Source organism: Lathamus discolor, chromosome 1 (genome assembly GCF_037157495.1).
Source record: "Lathamus discolor isolate bLatDis1 chromosome 1, bLatDis1.hap1, whole genome shotgun sequence".
NCBI lineage: Eukaryota > Metazoa > Chordata > Aves > Psittaciformes > Psittacidae > Lathamus > Lathamus discolor.
This window is the reverse complement of record NC_088884.1, coordinates 38,238,032-38,254,292: the sequence shown is the minus strand read 5'-3', so window position 1 is coordinate 38,254,292 and position 16,261 is coordinate 38,238,032. Positions and strand designations below refer to the sequence as shown.

The following is a 16,261-nucleotide window of genomic DNA, read 5'->3' as shown; positions in this document are numbered from 1 at the left end:
TGTGAGATGCTAGACCCTGCACACCTTTCAGGTGTAAGGTCTATTCAGAAGGAGATGGGACCATAGTTCTCCATAGCATGCAGAACTGAGGTGACAAGCAGTGGCCCCAGGTCTTCCATCCCAGCAGGCAGATAGATTTAATGATTTGGCCCTAAGCCTCCAGGAACAGGACACTTACTGCCTGCAGCAGGAACAGTCGCCAGTAGATCTGCTGACCCCTAACTGTCATGTAAGTTCATGACTGGTCCAGTACTGGCAAATCATAATTTCTGGGCTAACGAGTATGCATAAGACAATCAATCATGTGACTTGTGTGTGGCTAATGGGTACAACTAATGTGCCTGAAATAGCAGCTGGCTTTCCGATAATGGGCTTCCCGAAGTGTGCTGAGTGTCATTAATAGTATTCATGGCTGCAGGTCGCTTGCCAGAAAGAGTAAGTAAATACATTTATCAGAATTTGATGCAGACAAGCATCAAAATGAAATATGCAGGAAAGGCACATGACGAAAGCGTATCCAGCTTGGGAATTTCAGGGGCCAAACTGAGTTTGTTTTGCATGGTCTATTCTTTAGTACTGTCTTCTGGAGACAACAGGGTGAACCTTGACAGGCTGCTGGGCAAGGAGCTGATCCTCAGCTTCTAACTAGCAGGATGCTTCCTTGAAAAGCAAGATCCAATTCATTTAAAATTCTCGGGGGGAAAAAGCTGTAGACAGAAAAGAACTGGCAGGAAGTTTACATGCTGCCAGTGTGATATATTCAGCACAACATGCACATCTAACTCAGGTGCCCGCTTTCTTCCATTACTAGCATTGGGATACACAGAAGCATTGTTCAGTGTAAAACAGCTCATGTGAGTATGAGAATGCAATTAAATTAACTTGAGCTAGGCACCCATGCAAGCTTTTCCTGTGGCACAGAAATGAGTATTACAGAGTCTCATTGCCTAGAAGGATTTATTTCTAAAGTCTTGCGTAAGACAGAGAGAAGCATACATATTCCACTCGATGATGCGAATGTTGTTGAATGTTATTCCTGAGAAGCCAGTGATACTCAGAAAAAAACTAGGAATTATGCCTCATTTTGAAGCATGTTTCTGGAGCAAATCCAAACCAGCAGCTGGAATTTTATGACTCCTGCAGGACCCTGAAAAATCCCACATTCAGCCCTAAGGACTTTTTACTCACATTCAAAGAGATGGCACTATAAGAGAAAAAAAAAATAAATAAAAGGTTAGAAAATGGCTTCTTGTGGACTGCAGAGTAGAGCCATCTACCACGTTATTCCTCTGACCCGCAATTTTGCAGAATTCCAGTGCTGGCAAAAAACCATCTGGAGGATCACAACTACAATGTTAAGACTCGGATGCTTGTATTTTTTTCACTCATAATGGAAAAGCTGGGAGTAAACGCTGGACATCAGGGGTAGTAGGAAAGATTCAGGACATGGATAAAACACAATCATCCGGAGTTTTATTTCATTTCACAGCACTTGAAAGCCCATCTTTCTTTTAAGAAATGGCAGAGGTTAGGAGAGTAAGTGCCAGAGTAATGTTTTAAAAGTAGAACTATAGCTTCTAAACCACTTCATTGCCTCTAAACCTCTTTCCTGGCTGTGTATTGTCCAGCAACTCCTGGGACAGTTTTCAGCACCTGCTCCTTGTTGGTGCCTGCTGGGCTGAGCATCCACAGAGTCTTGTCCTCCTCCTCTGAACCTGCCTCGGGCAGTTGCAGTTGCTCAGCCTGCATGCCCCAAAGGCATCTTCTGGAAGCTTTTGCCAGCTCTCTGGCTGGGGATCTTTATTTTATAATGCTTAGAAATTCACATGCAGAACTCGCGTTTTTCTTTAGAAATGCAATTAAATAAACCCCCAACATTATTTAAGTACTATGGAAGGAAGAAAAAATATTTGGATAAACACGTCTCTTCTTGAAGAAAGGACACAAGACTGCAGTTTAAAGATGCAGGAAATCAAATTTAGTGCTCCCCAATAACAAAACAATCAGTGGCCACATGATTCAAACCTGACGTAAACCCAGTCTGACCCTTCTAACTTGGCAAAATGCTTTTGGTTTGTTGACTTCGTGCTTTTGGTTTTTGTTCTGTATCACAGAATCACAGAATGGTTTGGATTGGAAGGGACCTTAAAGACCATACAGTTCCAACCCTTCTGCCAGGGGCAGGGACACCTTCCACTAGACCAGGTTGCTCCAAGCCCCATCCAACCTGGCCTTGAACACTGCCGGGGATGGGGCAGCCACAGCTTCTCTGGGCAACCTATGCCAGTGTCTCACTACTCTCTCAGTCAAGAATTTCTTCCTAGTATCTAATCTAAATCCACTCCCTTTCACCTTAAAGCCATTCCCCTCATCCTATCACTACATGTCCTTGTAAACAGCCCCTCTCCAGATTTCTTGTAGGCACCCTTTAGGTACTGTGGGGCTGCTCTAAGGTCTCCCTGGAGCCTTCTCTTCTCCAGGCTATCAGGTATCACCTGTTCCTTAGTAAGCAGCAACAGCATTGCTAGTAAAAGCAGCTCTTTATCATACACTCTCAATTCAGCAGAAATCCAGGATATGCCTACTCTTCATTTGAATCACTGGTACTGCTCGGTGATCCTGCCACGTGCAATGGCAGCATTTCCGATGACGGGACCACAGCTCAAGTGCAATCAAGGAAAAGCCAGTAGCTGCAGCTCTCATCAATGGGGTTTTAACCAAGGGGTTTTCATGAGTATCAAGAGATGCGTTCTGCTTGACGCAACAACATGAAGTCAAGGCAGAAAAAGGCTGTGTCAGGAAACAGAAATTAAATCCAGGAAACCCTTCAAATCTCCATCTAAATGAAGGGCTCAAGTGTAGTTGTTTGACCATGTAAAATTACGTAATTCCTCATTTCTATAAATGTAAGGGAATGACAGACAATACAAAACTAATCACACCGTATCTGCTAGGCAGGAGGAAGCTCATATAGCAGTCCACCCCCAGACGTGTCTGGGGAAAGAAAAAAGCTTCACTTATATTACTATCATTATTTTAAAATAATATGCAAGCCTGCCACTTTGATTTTTTATAGCGGTGCTTTTCTGTAAAAATTAAAAGGAGTATTTAATCGCCACAGCAACAGTCTCCTACTAGGACATGGCTGCGTCACAAATCATTTTAGTGGTGAAATTCGAGGTCTTTTGGTCAAAAGGTTGTAAGGAATTGGCTGTAATAATGACAGAAATCCGACCTGGCACAGCCGGGTCAGGGAGTCTTTATGGTGCAAATTCCCAAGGGCTGCCAGTGCTCCTGAGAGCTTCCCTCGATTTTAACTCGTTATTTCCCACCTTCCGCACGTGTGCGTGCCAACCGGGAACGGGGAAGGAGCTCGTTTTAACGCTCCATCCACGCAGCAGGAGCGGCGGGCCGAGGCGAGGGCCGGGCGGGATGGCTGCACACGGCAGCCAACGCCGCTCCCAGCGTTTCGGGCTCCGGGAGTGGCCCAAGCTCGGACCCGTCCACACGTGAGGGCACGGCGGGGCCGGGCCGCGCGTTTCACGGCCCGCAGCCGCGGACACGCGTGTCACAGCCGCACCCGCGCCCCCCGCCCCTCTCCGCCCGCGGTGCGGGCACGGCGGCGCTAAGAGCGGCTCCCTGCGGCCTGCGCCCGCTGCGGCGCCGGCAACAGCCCCCGTCCCGCCCCGTCCGCCCCGAGCCACCTGGCCCCGCCGGGCCAGAGCGGGGCCGGGCGAGCGTCGCCCGGGGGCCTTCCATTGTGCGGCCGGCGGCTCGGGCGGTCCCACCTGCCGGCGGCGGGGGGGGCCGGGGCCGGGCTCCGCGCCGCGCCTCCCCATCCCGCAATCCCCCTCCCTCCGGTCCCCGGCTGAACCGGAGCGAGCCCGCCCCACCCCGCGCCCTCCCTCCCGTGCCCAGGCTGCCGGAGCTCCACCGTCTCCCCTCCCCCGTCCTCCCTTCTTCCCTCCCGCCGCGCGGCCGCCGCCCCTCCGCTGCTGCCCGCCGGAGCAGCCGACTTCCCCCCGAGCGCGGGTCGCCGCCGCCACCGCCTCCTCGCCCTGCCATGAGCCGCCCCCCGCCGCCGCAGCGCTGAGCGGGGAGCGCGGAGCCATGCCGGGCTGGAAGAAGAACATCCCCATCTGCCTGCAAGCCGAGCCGGAGCGAGGTGAGCGCTGAGCACGGGCGGCGGCACACGCCGCGAGGGAAGGAGGGCTGGCGAGGGAGACCCTCCCCTCCCCTCTCCTTCCCCATCCCCGGGGCACGGCCGTAGCCGTCCCGCGGTGGGACGGGCTGGCGGCCCCGCGCCTTCCATGTTGCTCCGCCGCCGCGGAGGGAGCGGGGGAGGCGGGAGGAGGAGGTCGGACCCGGGGTTGGGGGGACGGCACCGGGCCGAGCCCCGCAGCAACTAACTTTCCTCCGGGTGCCGCCGCCCGCGCTCTCCCCCCCCCCCCGTCCCGGGCAGGCTCCTGAAGCCGGGGAGCGTGAGCCGGGGAGCAGGGGGGAGGCTCCGAAGTGACTTCGTGAAACTTCCGCGCGTGTGGCTCAGCCCCCGGACCGCCACTCGTGGCGGCGGCGCGGGGCTGGACCTGCCCCATCCCTCCCCGGGGGGCGCCGGCACCGCGGAGCCGCGGACCGGTGGCGATCGCGCCTTGGCGCCGAGCGTTGCCCGCAGGAGCTGCCCCGGCGGTCCCGCCGAGGGGTGGTCTCGGGTCACCCAGGCGTGGTCGGTGCCGGCAGGAGGCAGGGAGTCTGTGGTTGCTTTTCAGAATAAACCGTCTGCTTACTGTAACAACAAGGTAACTTCGGTGTTTCTTCAAAGAGCGTTTCTGTCATGGGAGATTGTCCTGTTACTGCTCTGTCCTCAGTCACAGGAGAAAAGGCTAGTGCGCCGGTTACACTTGTGAACTCTCAGGTATGCCCGTCATATCTTTGATTTACGGGTCATTAATTCCACGGTAGCATATGGAGTCCTGGAGTAGGACGTCTGGTTTTGGTTGCTGCGGTATTGGATTGATAGCTGTACTGCTAGGGACAAAATTTCCCCGAGTATTAAAAAGGAGGAGGTTTTGTGTGCTGTGGGGAGGAAGTATTGTAGCCTTGTGTTGGAGCTGCAGGTCTGTGGCAGAACTGCTGCCCTGCTTCTGACTGGTAAACGCTATCCCTAATGGGAAGTTCATCGCAAGCGTATGACATCATAAAAATAGTTGCTGAAATGGGAGCAGGTATTTCGGCTGTGAAAAACGAGGTTTTTAGTCTTTTGCCTTACTAGAGACCATCATTACTGAAATCTGTGGTCGTATTTCTTAATGTCAGGAATCTGTGTAGCTGCAGAATTGCAGAAATAGGATGGATGACAGTTGTCAAAATATGTTGGATGCTTTTACAGATGAGAAAACTTTAGAAAGGGTCTAATCTGGCTATGTCAGAAACTGGAAAGATTTTCTCATTTCATTCTGCATAAAGGCTGTCATGAGCTGTAGCATGTGGTCACAGTAATGGTTTTGCTCTGATGGGTTTAATGCCGGTTAGAATGCTGATCTGTTAGCAGTTTTTGTTTATTCTTATTTTGTCTCTAATCTCTTCCATCTTCATTGTGAAGCTGGATAGCTTTATGCGTTAACAGTCTTATCACTGATGCTTTTTTTTGATTGTATTCCTATTGCATAAATAAAAAGGCTCTTCCATGCCTAAAGTAAATGATTACCTTCTAAAGTATGTTGCATTGTATATTGCTCAATTTTAGCTAGTAATTTAGCAGGATTCCAGTTACTGGAACTTTTCTGCTTTAGGCTTGGAAAAATATGAAATGGTCAAACTAGTGAATCAATGTTGAATGTAATAGTCCATGAGCATGAAGAATAGATGAAATAAAGCTTTCAAACTAGCCAGAAAGATGGCCTATGCAGTAATGAAATGAAGGTGCATCTTTAGCTAATGTAGGAGTTTAGTATGGCATTGAGTTAAAAGGCAATTACAGATACAGTTAAATTCTGGTTCAAAGCCAGTTGTGCTAACATCCCCCCCTTCTGTTTCTAGAAAATATTTCCATTCAGTTACTCTGCAGAACATTTTTTGTACATCCTGCTATCAGCAGACTCTGGTGAATGTAAATGCTGTTATTTTATACTAACATGGTAGCCGGTTGTTTTCTGTGGTTAGATATGGAGTAATATTGGATGTGAAATGTTTAGTGATATAAATTGTACTTATGTCACGTATACAAGTGCACTCATATGTAGGATATAAAATATACATTTATCCATCCATCCCAAATGCATGTTTATATTGGATAATAGTACTTACATAGGATATAAGAATAAGAAACATTTAATGTGTGTGTATTTTCTTTGATTTTTATGTACCTGTAATCTGATTGCTTAAACCAGTGTTTTCCTCTAGCGAGAGCAGTTAGGCTTTATTCAACCCCACGAACACCAGCAGGACTGACTAGTATTGATTTTGCTATATAACAACGTGAAACTGCTCAGTTAATTTAGTGCTGAAGTTTCTTGGTGGTGAGTACTCCCAAAGCAGACTGTAAAAAAGGGAAAGAAAAAAAAAACCCAAACTAACCAAAAAACCTCAACCCACATCAGAAAAAATCCAAACCCAGCCACAAACCAAACTAAACCACCTGTTTTAAGTGAGTAGCTTAATAATTGGGGTTCATCCATGTGCCTTCTGGTGGCTTTCCCTTTCAGTCTCAGCTTTACTGTCTCCGAAGTCCATACCCATCCTTCCCTGTCATAATAAACAGGTACTTTGCAGCTGTAATTTCAAGCAGGTTTGAACTGGAAGAGAAGTCATCACTGGAGGTGCTGGGAAAAGCAGGAAGGTAAAGGTTTCCCTATGGTGAGCTACAAGTGCTTAGTACAGTGTCTTTCTCCAGGCTTTTTCCCCCTCTTTCCTGATAGGCTTCCTTTTAGCCTCTGTGTCATGTGCATGCACCTGTATAGAGCTGATCAGTCCCCTGTATCCTCCGCTGTGGTAAGGATAGAAGTTGTGGGTGCTGAGATATGAGGCTTCAGAGGTGGGAGGTGGGTGGACTTGTCAGAGAGGATGTGAGGGCTGTGTGGAAATTTCCCTGTATTCCTGAGACAGTGCAGCAAAAGGGTTCACTGGGTGCTGGTACTCTCATCTTGTCTAAACCAATGCAGCGTTGCTTTGGGGAGCACCTCAAGGCTGTTGTGTCTCCCCCGATGCTCAGTTCATCTGGTATGGCAGGAACTGGATGGTGGTGGTGGTGCTGCTGCTGCAGCCTGTTCCAGGTGTGAGGACTGAAAAAACTCTCTGAAGAACTTTGTTGTTTCAATATGAGAAGCTGTTGGGATATCGCAAATGCTGATAGTTCTTGTGCAGACACAGCAGGTTTGCTCCAAGCAAGATTATTTTAGTGTATTGGTATCCTTGATTCCCCCTTCCTTGCTTCAGAGTCCCCTTTCCATGCTGAATGCCTGCCTCAGCCTGTATTTGTTGCTCCTACAAGTCATTTGCTGTAATGGAGGTTATCCAAAAACTTGACAAAACCAGGATTTTGCTAATGGAAATTGGCTGTTCTAACTGAAATGAAGTAGCAGAGAAATAGTCAATGCTGTTGGTTCACCTTGGCAATAATTGATACCTTGAGTGAAGGAGGATAACCTAGGTTAATGTTTCAAGCATTGGAGTGTGCGTGTGCACGTAGGGTTTAGCATTTGTGAGAGTGCTGCTTTGTGGAGAAGGTTTTTTTTCCAAGGGGTGGCAATCAGTGGTATTTCAACAAGTATTTTTAGATGTCTTCACTGTGGAAATTATGTGGAATACTTACGTCAACTGAAAAATCATATTGTGCTGTTCTTTAGAGGCTGAGACCATATTTAAAATGGGAAGTGGATAGCTGCTTTTTTGTGCACACTGCAGCAGTTACTGGGTTTCTACTGCCTGCTCTGTAATCAAGCAGTGCTCTGCAGTGGCTGTGTCACTTCTCTTCTCCCACCACCATGATTATCACAAGGAGTCCTCTCCTTTAGGGGACAGGAATTGTGCTCTGTGTTGAGTAGAACAAATGTAACGTATGCCTGATGCAGTAAACCCTGTCATTTCAAACATGACATGTGAAGACTTACCAGTATTAGACAGTGCGATTAAAATTCAGGTCATGCTTCCCCCTCCCCAATTTTCTGCCTAAGATGCTAAACCAAATCTTGTTATAAACTGCCTAAACCACTTCTTGAGGTGACATCTAAGGAAATACTTTGAGAAGAAAAATGTTCCTGGTATTAATTTTGTTCAATAGTCCTTCCAATCAAGTTAAATGGAAGTATTTTATGGAACTCCTGTTTCAACTTTATAGCTGATCAGGTTTGACAGGAGTATGGAAAATAGTATTTGTATATCTTGTATGTTCACTATGGGACTGCTTGAGATCCCTTAATGTACATGGTTATTAATTTTAAGAATGCATCTAAGTAGACTTTGGTCTTGATTTTTAAAAAAAGTATTATGCCCTTCATAGTTGTTTTGCCTCTATGCTTAACACGGTAGCCCAGTTATATTGAGGAAGAAGGAAAGACTGTGTCTTTGTTTTCTGCTCTTCTCTCTGTCTTCACAGCTCTTGACAGTTTAAAGTAGGTGAACTTTAGAAATTTTAAAGATAACATTAGGAAATGTTTTAAAGCCCAGGACTCAAGGTTAAAAAAATATGGAAGTGTTTTGTGAATCTTGCCTCGAATACAAAACTAGTGTGTTCTCATGGAGGATGTTCCGACAGCAAGCATCTGTCCCTGAGGTTATTGCTGCGTGAGCTTTTCTGCTTATCTTAAACTGGAAGGGAATCGGTTTCTCAGAGAAGGGAGAGGTATGGGCTTGTTACTGCACTTAATCGTATTATTGTGGGCTAGCAATATACATCTGATCAAATGAGGCTGCTTTAACAGAGGATTTGCTTCATACTCTTTCCAGGTGCATGTCAAAAATTGGTTTAGATTTGCAACACAAAAGGCTGAGCATGACTGTTCATTGTATTTTAAGCTCTGTCCTGTTAAGGCCAGAGGAATCTCTTGCTTCTTGAGCTTAAGTGGGTCCTCAGAAACCGAAGACAGTGATAGGTAGAGACCTAGGATTGGAAACCTTGTGCAAAGGCTCTCTGTTTGCCTGTATCTGTTTTCTCACTTGTGTCACATGCCTCCTGAAAAGTTAAAGTATAAACCGTATGGCAGAAAACCTTTTGTGACGAGACTTACTGTGGAGTTCAGACGGGTTATCTAGTGCATGAACAATTGGGACTTTTGATCAGTTATACTGTGCAAAGCATGCTGTAGTTGCTTACATTTAAGGTGAAGACTGCATGAATAACAGTGGTAAAGACAAAAATAGAAAGAAACATCACTGTATCTGACTGCTGAAATAACATCAGAAGCTGGCTTAACTAGCTGCCTTCTGGTCCTCCAGTAGCATCTGAAACTATAACTAAACCTTGAATTGGAAAACACGAATAATAAGACATAGTGATAACAAAATACTAATTACAAATGGTCTATATCTTGCCGTTGTCAGGGTTTCTGTCTCTTTTCACCTCAGTCTAACTGAACCGCATCTTGGACAGTTGGTCTTTATTTGCTAAATGGAACACTGGTAAAGACCACTTGCCAGCTGGGATAAGATGACACTCTAGAGCTGGTTTTCATCAGCATGCAAAGAACACAGGTGCTGTCAGTTTTCTCATTCTCTTAAAACCAGCTGGGACCAGGAAAGCTCTAACATGGGTAGAAAAGAGGCAGCAATTGCTCCCTGGTGTCCTTTTAGCATCAAAGGAACTGAGAATAAGCAAAAAGCATCTACATCTCCTGTGATCTGCACAGCCAAATTAACAGCATTTTATGACGTGAAGTATTAAAATAATCTGATGAACGTTGCAGATTCTTCAGGAAGATATGGTCTTCAGTGATTGCAACATGTAGAATTTGAAGCACTAGCAATATTTGCCAGAGATGGGCACAGTTGTTTTTGCAGGTATCTGGGAGCCATGAAGGGTATAAGCTCTAAACACAAGGTTTTGATCAGAGCTTCCTGTGCACTGAAATATTGAGCATGACCTGAAACACAGAAGCTTCAGTGTTAGATCCTTCAGTAATTTAGGTGTAGGCAACTTTTCTTGAATCTCAACACATATCTATATCCCTATTATGGGTTGTTTTTTGTATGATTCAAAATTACCAAAGCAGCCACTGCTCAGGGTTCTCCATGAAGAGCTGCCAACTGTTGAGTTCAAGTGGCTGCCGTAGGCAAGGCTAGATGGTACATCTCCACATTGCTCATATCTGAGCCCTGTTTAATCATGCTGGTGCTTTTGAAAAATGATGTGCTGAGTCAGCAGTTGTGTATAAGGGTCTTATGATTGTGGGTGTGAAATTTGGTGGTGTTTGAATGTTTTTCACAAGCCATTTGAATGGCATTCAAGCATGTAGAAATGTCAAGAATACCGTCCGTCCTGACTTACGCAAGAACAGCCTAACAAGATGTGTCAGCATCCTATGTGGGTGAGGGCACGGTGATCACCTGCTCTGCGATTCAGTCTGGCAAGATGAGCGTGACACGCTGTAAAATGCAGGGTAAAACAGTAACATTTGTGTTGCATGCATGTAATCTTGATTATTGTATCACTGCACTGATTTTTCCTTCCTTCTTCTTCCTGCTGGCACAGACTGTGCTGGGTGACTGGGTAACAAACCATTCTGGCGTGTCCTGTGGTACAGGGTGGCCAGATTTTATGGTTCTGAATGATGCTGATGATCTAATGTTTGGTTGGGTTTTGCGTGGGGTTCTTTTTTTTTCTTTTTTTCCTTTTTTTTGGCCATGATCAGTGCTAATCGTGCTTTTTGCTAATCACAAATTAGAAGCAATGCTCTTTGCTTACTATTGAAATATTTTGAAGAGAACATGTGAAGGGGAAAAACAGATAAGTAGATGCTGACAACTTGGATACTGAGACATTTCACTTGGAGTGGTGTTGTCTTCTCTCCTTGGAGATTACCACAGGAATCAAGAAAAGCAGGCAGGACTGACCCTCAAGAAGATCTCAGTCTTCTGGGGTTTTTATGCCTTATTTTGTGTTTTGCTGTCAGTGCAAAATGCCACCGAAAACATGCTGCTACTGTGCAGGGAAAGCTGCAGAGAATATTTTAATAGCTTTACCACCCTCTTTACACACTGGAATCCCACAGACATTTAGGGAGTTCCAGAGTTGTCTCACCAAAGTTTAAGTGTTCTCTCGAAATAACATAGCTTCTTTATTCCCTGAAATGTAAAGATAGAAATGCAGTGATGGCAGTTAAAAATAGCAGTCAATGAAACGTACTCATAATTATTTTTTCTTTACCAGTGGGATGAGACTGAATGTTAACGGCGCCATTTTGGGAGATGCTAATTGAATGTTTTGTAACTGAACACAAACGTTTCCTTATTAGCAGACAGTATTTTGAACACTATAAAGCATTGCCAGAATGTATCCTCCCAGTAACTGTCCTTCCTAGGAAGGCAAACACTATGTAAAACACTTATTTTTTTCTACTGAGCGACGCTATGTAGTGCAGCACTTTCCTCCCGAAGCAGTTTCATGGTAGGTGATTGTAAAGTGAGATGTGATCTCTCTGTCCCTCACTGTAATGTATGAATTAAAACCAGCACGTTTACATTTAACCAACAAAATGAAGAGCGTGTCAGTGACTGGAGCATGTGTTTTAAGTGAGCCAGATCTGAGATGATTTCTCATGTTTCAAGCTTTTTGTTTCTATGGATATCAATTAGCGAGGCAGAAGTAATGCCATCTACAGTTGCCTATGATGGAGACCAGGTGTTCCACAGTCCACTGCTTGTTTGTCAGGTTAGCTGCTTCTACAGTGGGACAGTATTCCTGAGAACAGTCTTTTGGAGGCAAACAGGAACAGTAACTGGCACTTTTTGTGTATGTTGTAACAGGTAGCCTCATGCCAAATCCTTTTCCAGTGATCAAAAATGTCTGTGGGATGAATGTGTTCCGCATAGGTGTGAAGAAAGAAGGTGCATTGAGTCCTTGGGTTAGTGACAGCCTGTAGCTCAGAGCAATGATGTTTGTTAACAGAAAGCCTTATTGAAATTTGTTATTAAATTAGGAGTAACACACCTTTGGACTATTTGGATTATATTATTCTTTTCTATTTGAATTATCATCTCTGTGTACCAGATACTGTGTCCTTTGTACTGCTGTGGCAAAGAGGAGCTTCCCCTGCTGCTGCTGTCTTTCACTGTGATTACCAGCTTCACTTCACTACAGATCAGTAGCTGGTGCTCACAGGTGCTGCATCTCCTGGGAGGAATTTTTGGCATCTGAGTAAAGCGAAGGATGGTTCCAATAAGTGAGTTGCATCGAGCTGGCTGCTATACTCCACATTCTCAAAGTCTCTTTTAGGCATCGCTGACAGGATTTTGTCCTCACTTGTACCCACGCTTCTTATGACAGGGTTGGGACCTGAGTTTGAGATAAGGCTGTTGCGGAATAAACACACTGCTTTACTACTCTGACAAGAAGTTAATTTCAGTGGCATTTTCAGTGAAGTGCTTGGGTTGTTTTTGTGTTAGGAATGGATTATTTACACAACAGCTGGGCAGAAAGTAGAGTGGTAGTCACACGGAAATTACTCTGGGGAGTGAAATTCACTGCCTGGTAAATGGATGCAACTCTGCTGGATTCTGGAGGTTAATTCACTTGTGCCAGCAAATTTACTGAGCCCTTGTAGCGATTAGTGGAGGCCGTTTCTTGTTCCAGGGCCTCTTCTGAAAAGTCAGAGAAAACCCAAAAATATGTTGTCGCCTTCATATGTATCTGCTAGTTTTATTAGTTTGTATTTGTATGTTTTCTGGTGGTTTTGTATTTGTCACAATGCTTTGAATGCAGTGAGAAGATTTGAGCCTGAGTCTTCTCAAAATACCTGATATATGTGATAAACCTTCCAATTTTGTGAGGAAACCTTTAACTTACTTCTTCTTTGGTAATACTGACCTTTCCCAAACCAAATAAACAGTATATATGATACAGGCTTTAAGTGTGTTGCAAAAGGTTCTACGAACATCAGGATTTCGGCAGGACCTAGAGATTGTGTTCCCCTTTTTAAAGAAATGTATTTTGAAATGATAATTTCTAGCGCTTTTAACTTCACCTCATGTAGGACTGTTTGCCAAATGTGCAGGAGCCAGATAAACTCGCAGGATTTGCATGTCAAAAGTGAAGCAGTTGATTAAAAGCTTTCAGCTGGGATGTGGGTGGCTGCCTGGAGAGGGGAGGGAAAGAATGAAATGGATAGTGTATAAGGATATTTCAGTAGCTTTATACTTGCAGATCTTGTGAGTGAATAACTTAATGCAGGAACGTTAGTGGTAGAACACCCCCCTCACACATCCCTCTCCCCCCCCCCCAACACAAAGTGTTAAAACACAGCTGGTGTCTTGTGTGTTCACATTTGCTTACTGAACAAACACATCTTGTAACTTAAGTTTCATGTTATCTTTATTTGAATATTGTAAGGCTTCAGTATTCCCGAGCTTTCCTGTCATTACAGCTGCTGACAAAAATGAGGCATTAACTCAGGCTTTTCTTATGGTCTCTCTTGTTTTGAGTGCACTAGCTCTAAAATTTTTGACATTTCCTATTTAAGGTGTTGCTTTCACATGTCCACAGATTCAGGCATGTGCTTGTGCCAGTATTTGTTTTTACTTAAAAAAAAACCCCAAAAGAATGAATAGTGTGTATTGTATTAGTTCAGCGTTCTGCTCAAACACATTTTAGATGTGTTCGCTGCCATTTATTTAAATATTTTGTGTGAACTGACCTTGCTTTTCAGAACACTTTAATGTGAAAGCAGCCTTAATTTTCAGATGACTTGCCTTCTGTCATTAAATTGTTCAAACTGAAGAGGAAGGTTCAGCTGCTGGCTCTGTATTCTATTTTAGTCAAAGATCAGGTTACTGGGTAAGTGGTGTCAGAAGCCGTATTCCTACACATGTGTTTCTTTTCTGTGAAGTGACTGAAGTAATTTTAAATAACACAGCCTTTGAGAATTTTAGGATGACCTCAGGTAGGTGACTTAAATATAGGAAACATCCTTGTAGTTGAGTTACGGGGTCCCAGGTCATCTGAAAAACTTGCCGTTAAGATTTTTGATTTTCCCAGCTTAGATCAGGCTGGGGTTGACATTTCTTTCCTTTTCCGTCATTCCTTGTGTTTTCTGGGGTCTAACCAGGGTTGGCAGTACTTTTTTCTGACCCCTTTTTTGTAACTAGGCATATTTAATTTTCCTGTAACTGCAAAGAAAGCAGTTGGCGTAAAAAGAAAGCAGTAGCATGGCGGGCCTGTTCATTGAAACTGAACAACTCTTTGCTGGTTAGGCTGATACTGTGAAGGAAAAGAACCTTTAACTGACTTGTTTCAAGTGTTGTTTATCATTTCCTTAGTCCTAGCTGCCTGTAATAATTACATAAAATGTCTTTTTGTAATTTGTTTAGTTTTGCTTTAAATTATTAAAACGAATATTCTGTATGTTTATGTGAAACTTCTAAATGTCGAAATGGCACATTCTGGATTTTATGTAGTTACATGAAAGTACTGTAATTTTCTGGGGAGTTTATACTGAATTGTAGCTTATTCCTTCACAATTAAGATGCCCAGGGTTGCACACATTTAAGGGTTTGCAAAGTTAAAGGTAAGCATTTTAATCGTGTTTAAAAAATACACCTTTTGTGGCATTCTGTGCTAGTAAAATACACTACACAGGGAGCGTAAGTGAAGGTCTATTCTGGGGGTTGTTCTAAAGTCATGGTTTGTGGCAGTATTCTTTAAACAGAACAATTTTTAGGCTGTTGTAGTGATTTTGGGTGTTCCAAGTTCAAACACATAAATTATCTTATTTGCATGTGGATTCCAGTTGATAATCAAATATTAATCATTTGCCTCAATCGATAACACACTAAGGACTAAAAGAAAAACAGAAACTTGTCATGAATTGATAATATGTCAGAGATCTGTTTATCAGCAGATCATGCGCATGAAGGGCTTGAGCCAGCAAACTACCCTGCATGGAGTCCCTAATCCAGGAAAGTATTTAATATACACATGTTTTTCTGGATAAGATTATGACACTTAGTAAACTGTTAGGCTCTAACTGTGTGAGTGGACAATGCACATGGTCCCGGTATATTTGATACCAATCTTAAAAGATCCCTTAAGTCAAGGGCATTGAAATCTTTGCTGCTTGTGTATATGGATACTTCAGAATGAATAACCCTTTTGAAGTCAGTGTGCTTAAATTTAGGCTTATAACTTACATGCTTCAGTGTATCAAAGAATAAGTCTAAAAAGAAACTTTATTTTCTTTCATTAAAGATCATTCTTGTAATATGTGCTAATATTGTTTTGTGAATGCTAGTAAAAGGTATTTAAACATCATAAATTTCTCTTTCTTTTTATTAAAAGCCTTTTTTTTTCCCCAGAGAATATGTAAAATATATTTTTCTTTAGTCCTTTGCTTATTCTTCATATTCTTTGTTGGAAGAAAAGTTAAATGTGTGTAACTGCAAGATGCTTCATATTTTTTCTTCTGGTGGAAAAACATCTTTTCCACTCACTGAAAAATGTTGCATTATGAATGAAAGTAATGTGCAATAAAGGTGTACTCAGAACTGGCAGTTTTATCACCAAAGGTGACTTATGCCATTTACCTGAATAGGTCTGAAATCCCACTGCATTTCCAGAGGTGCCTGATTCTTTATCACAGAAAGGCTATTATGTATCATAGCAGGAGGAATAATCTTTGTAAGAGTGAAAACACTGATAGTTACTTGTTTCCAAATTTATTTTTTGTGTGGATCCTGAAAAAACATGAACTTTTTTTACCATATACGTATTTGATAGAATAGCCCTGGAAACAGAAGTGACCACTGTACAAAATAGGGTAGCATCTTGGCTGAAACCAATGAGAATTTTTTGTTGAATCTGATGAAAGTAGGTGTTCAGAGTGTTACCTGTGCTGTTGTCATTTGGGACAGCCACAATTTTGGCTTTCTTTTTATTTTTAAGAAAGCTAGAATGCTGCATTGGATGCAATGAGAAAATCATCTGTTGAGAAAGAGGAATTTAAACGCTGGGGCTGTTACTGTGAACTGGCATTGAAAGCAGCAATGCTGCTATTGTGCTTTGTACTTTCGTTCCCAGGCAGTTTAAAATACATATACTTCTGAATAATCCTTATTACTT

The 16,261-nt window shown here is 43.6% G+C and overlaps 1 protein-coding gene across 3 annotated transcripts in view; it reads left to right on the top strand.

Moving 5' to 3' along the window:
- Window positions 1-3,728: 3,728 nt before the first annotated feature.
- Window positions 3,729-16,261, top strand: part of GRIP1 (glutamate receptor interacting protein 1) — a 334,511-nt gene continuing 321,978 nt past the window's right edge. For 2 of the 3 annotated variants that reach the window (XM_065668374.1, XM_065668350.1), the window contains exon 1: window positions 3,729-4,165. In XM_065668374.1, coding sequence (XP_065524446.1) covers window positions 4,111-4,165 — 55 coding nt within the window. In that variant the 5' untranslated portion in view covers window positions 3,729-4,110. Of the gene's footprint in view, window positions 4,166-4,770; window positions 4,797-16,261 lie in introns of those variants that run through there. The other variant, XM_065668402.1, reaches the window with a different exon arrangement.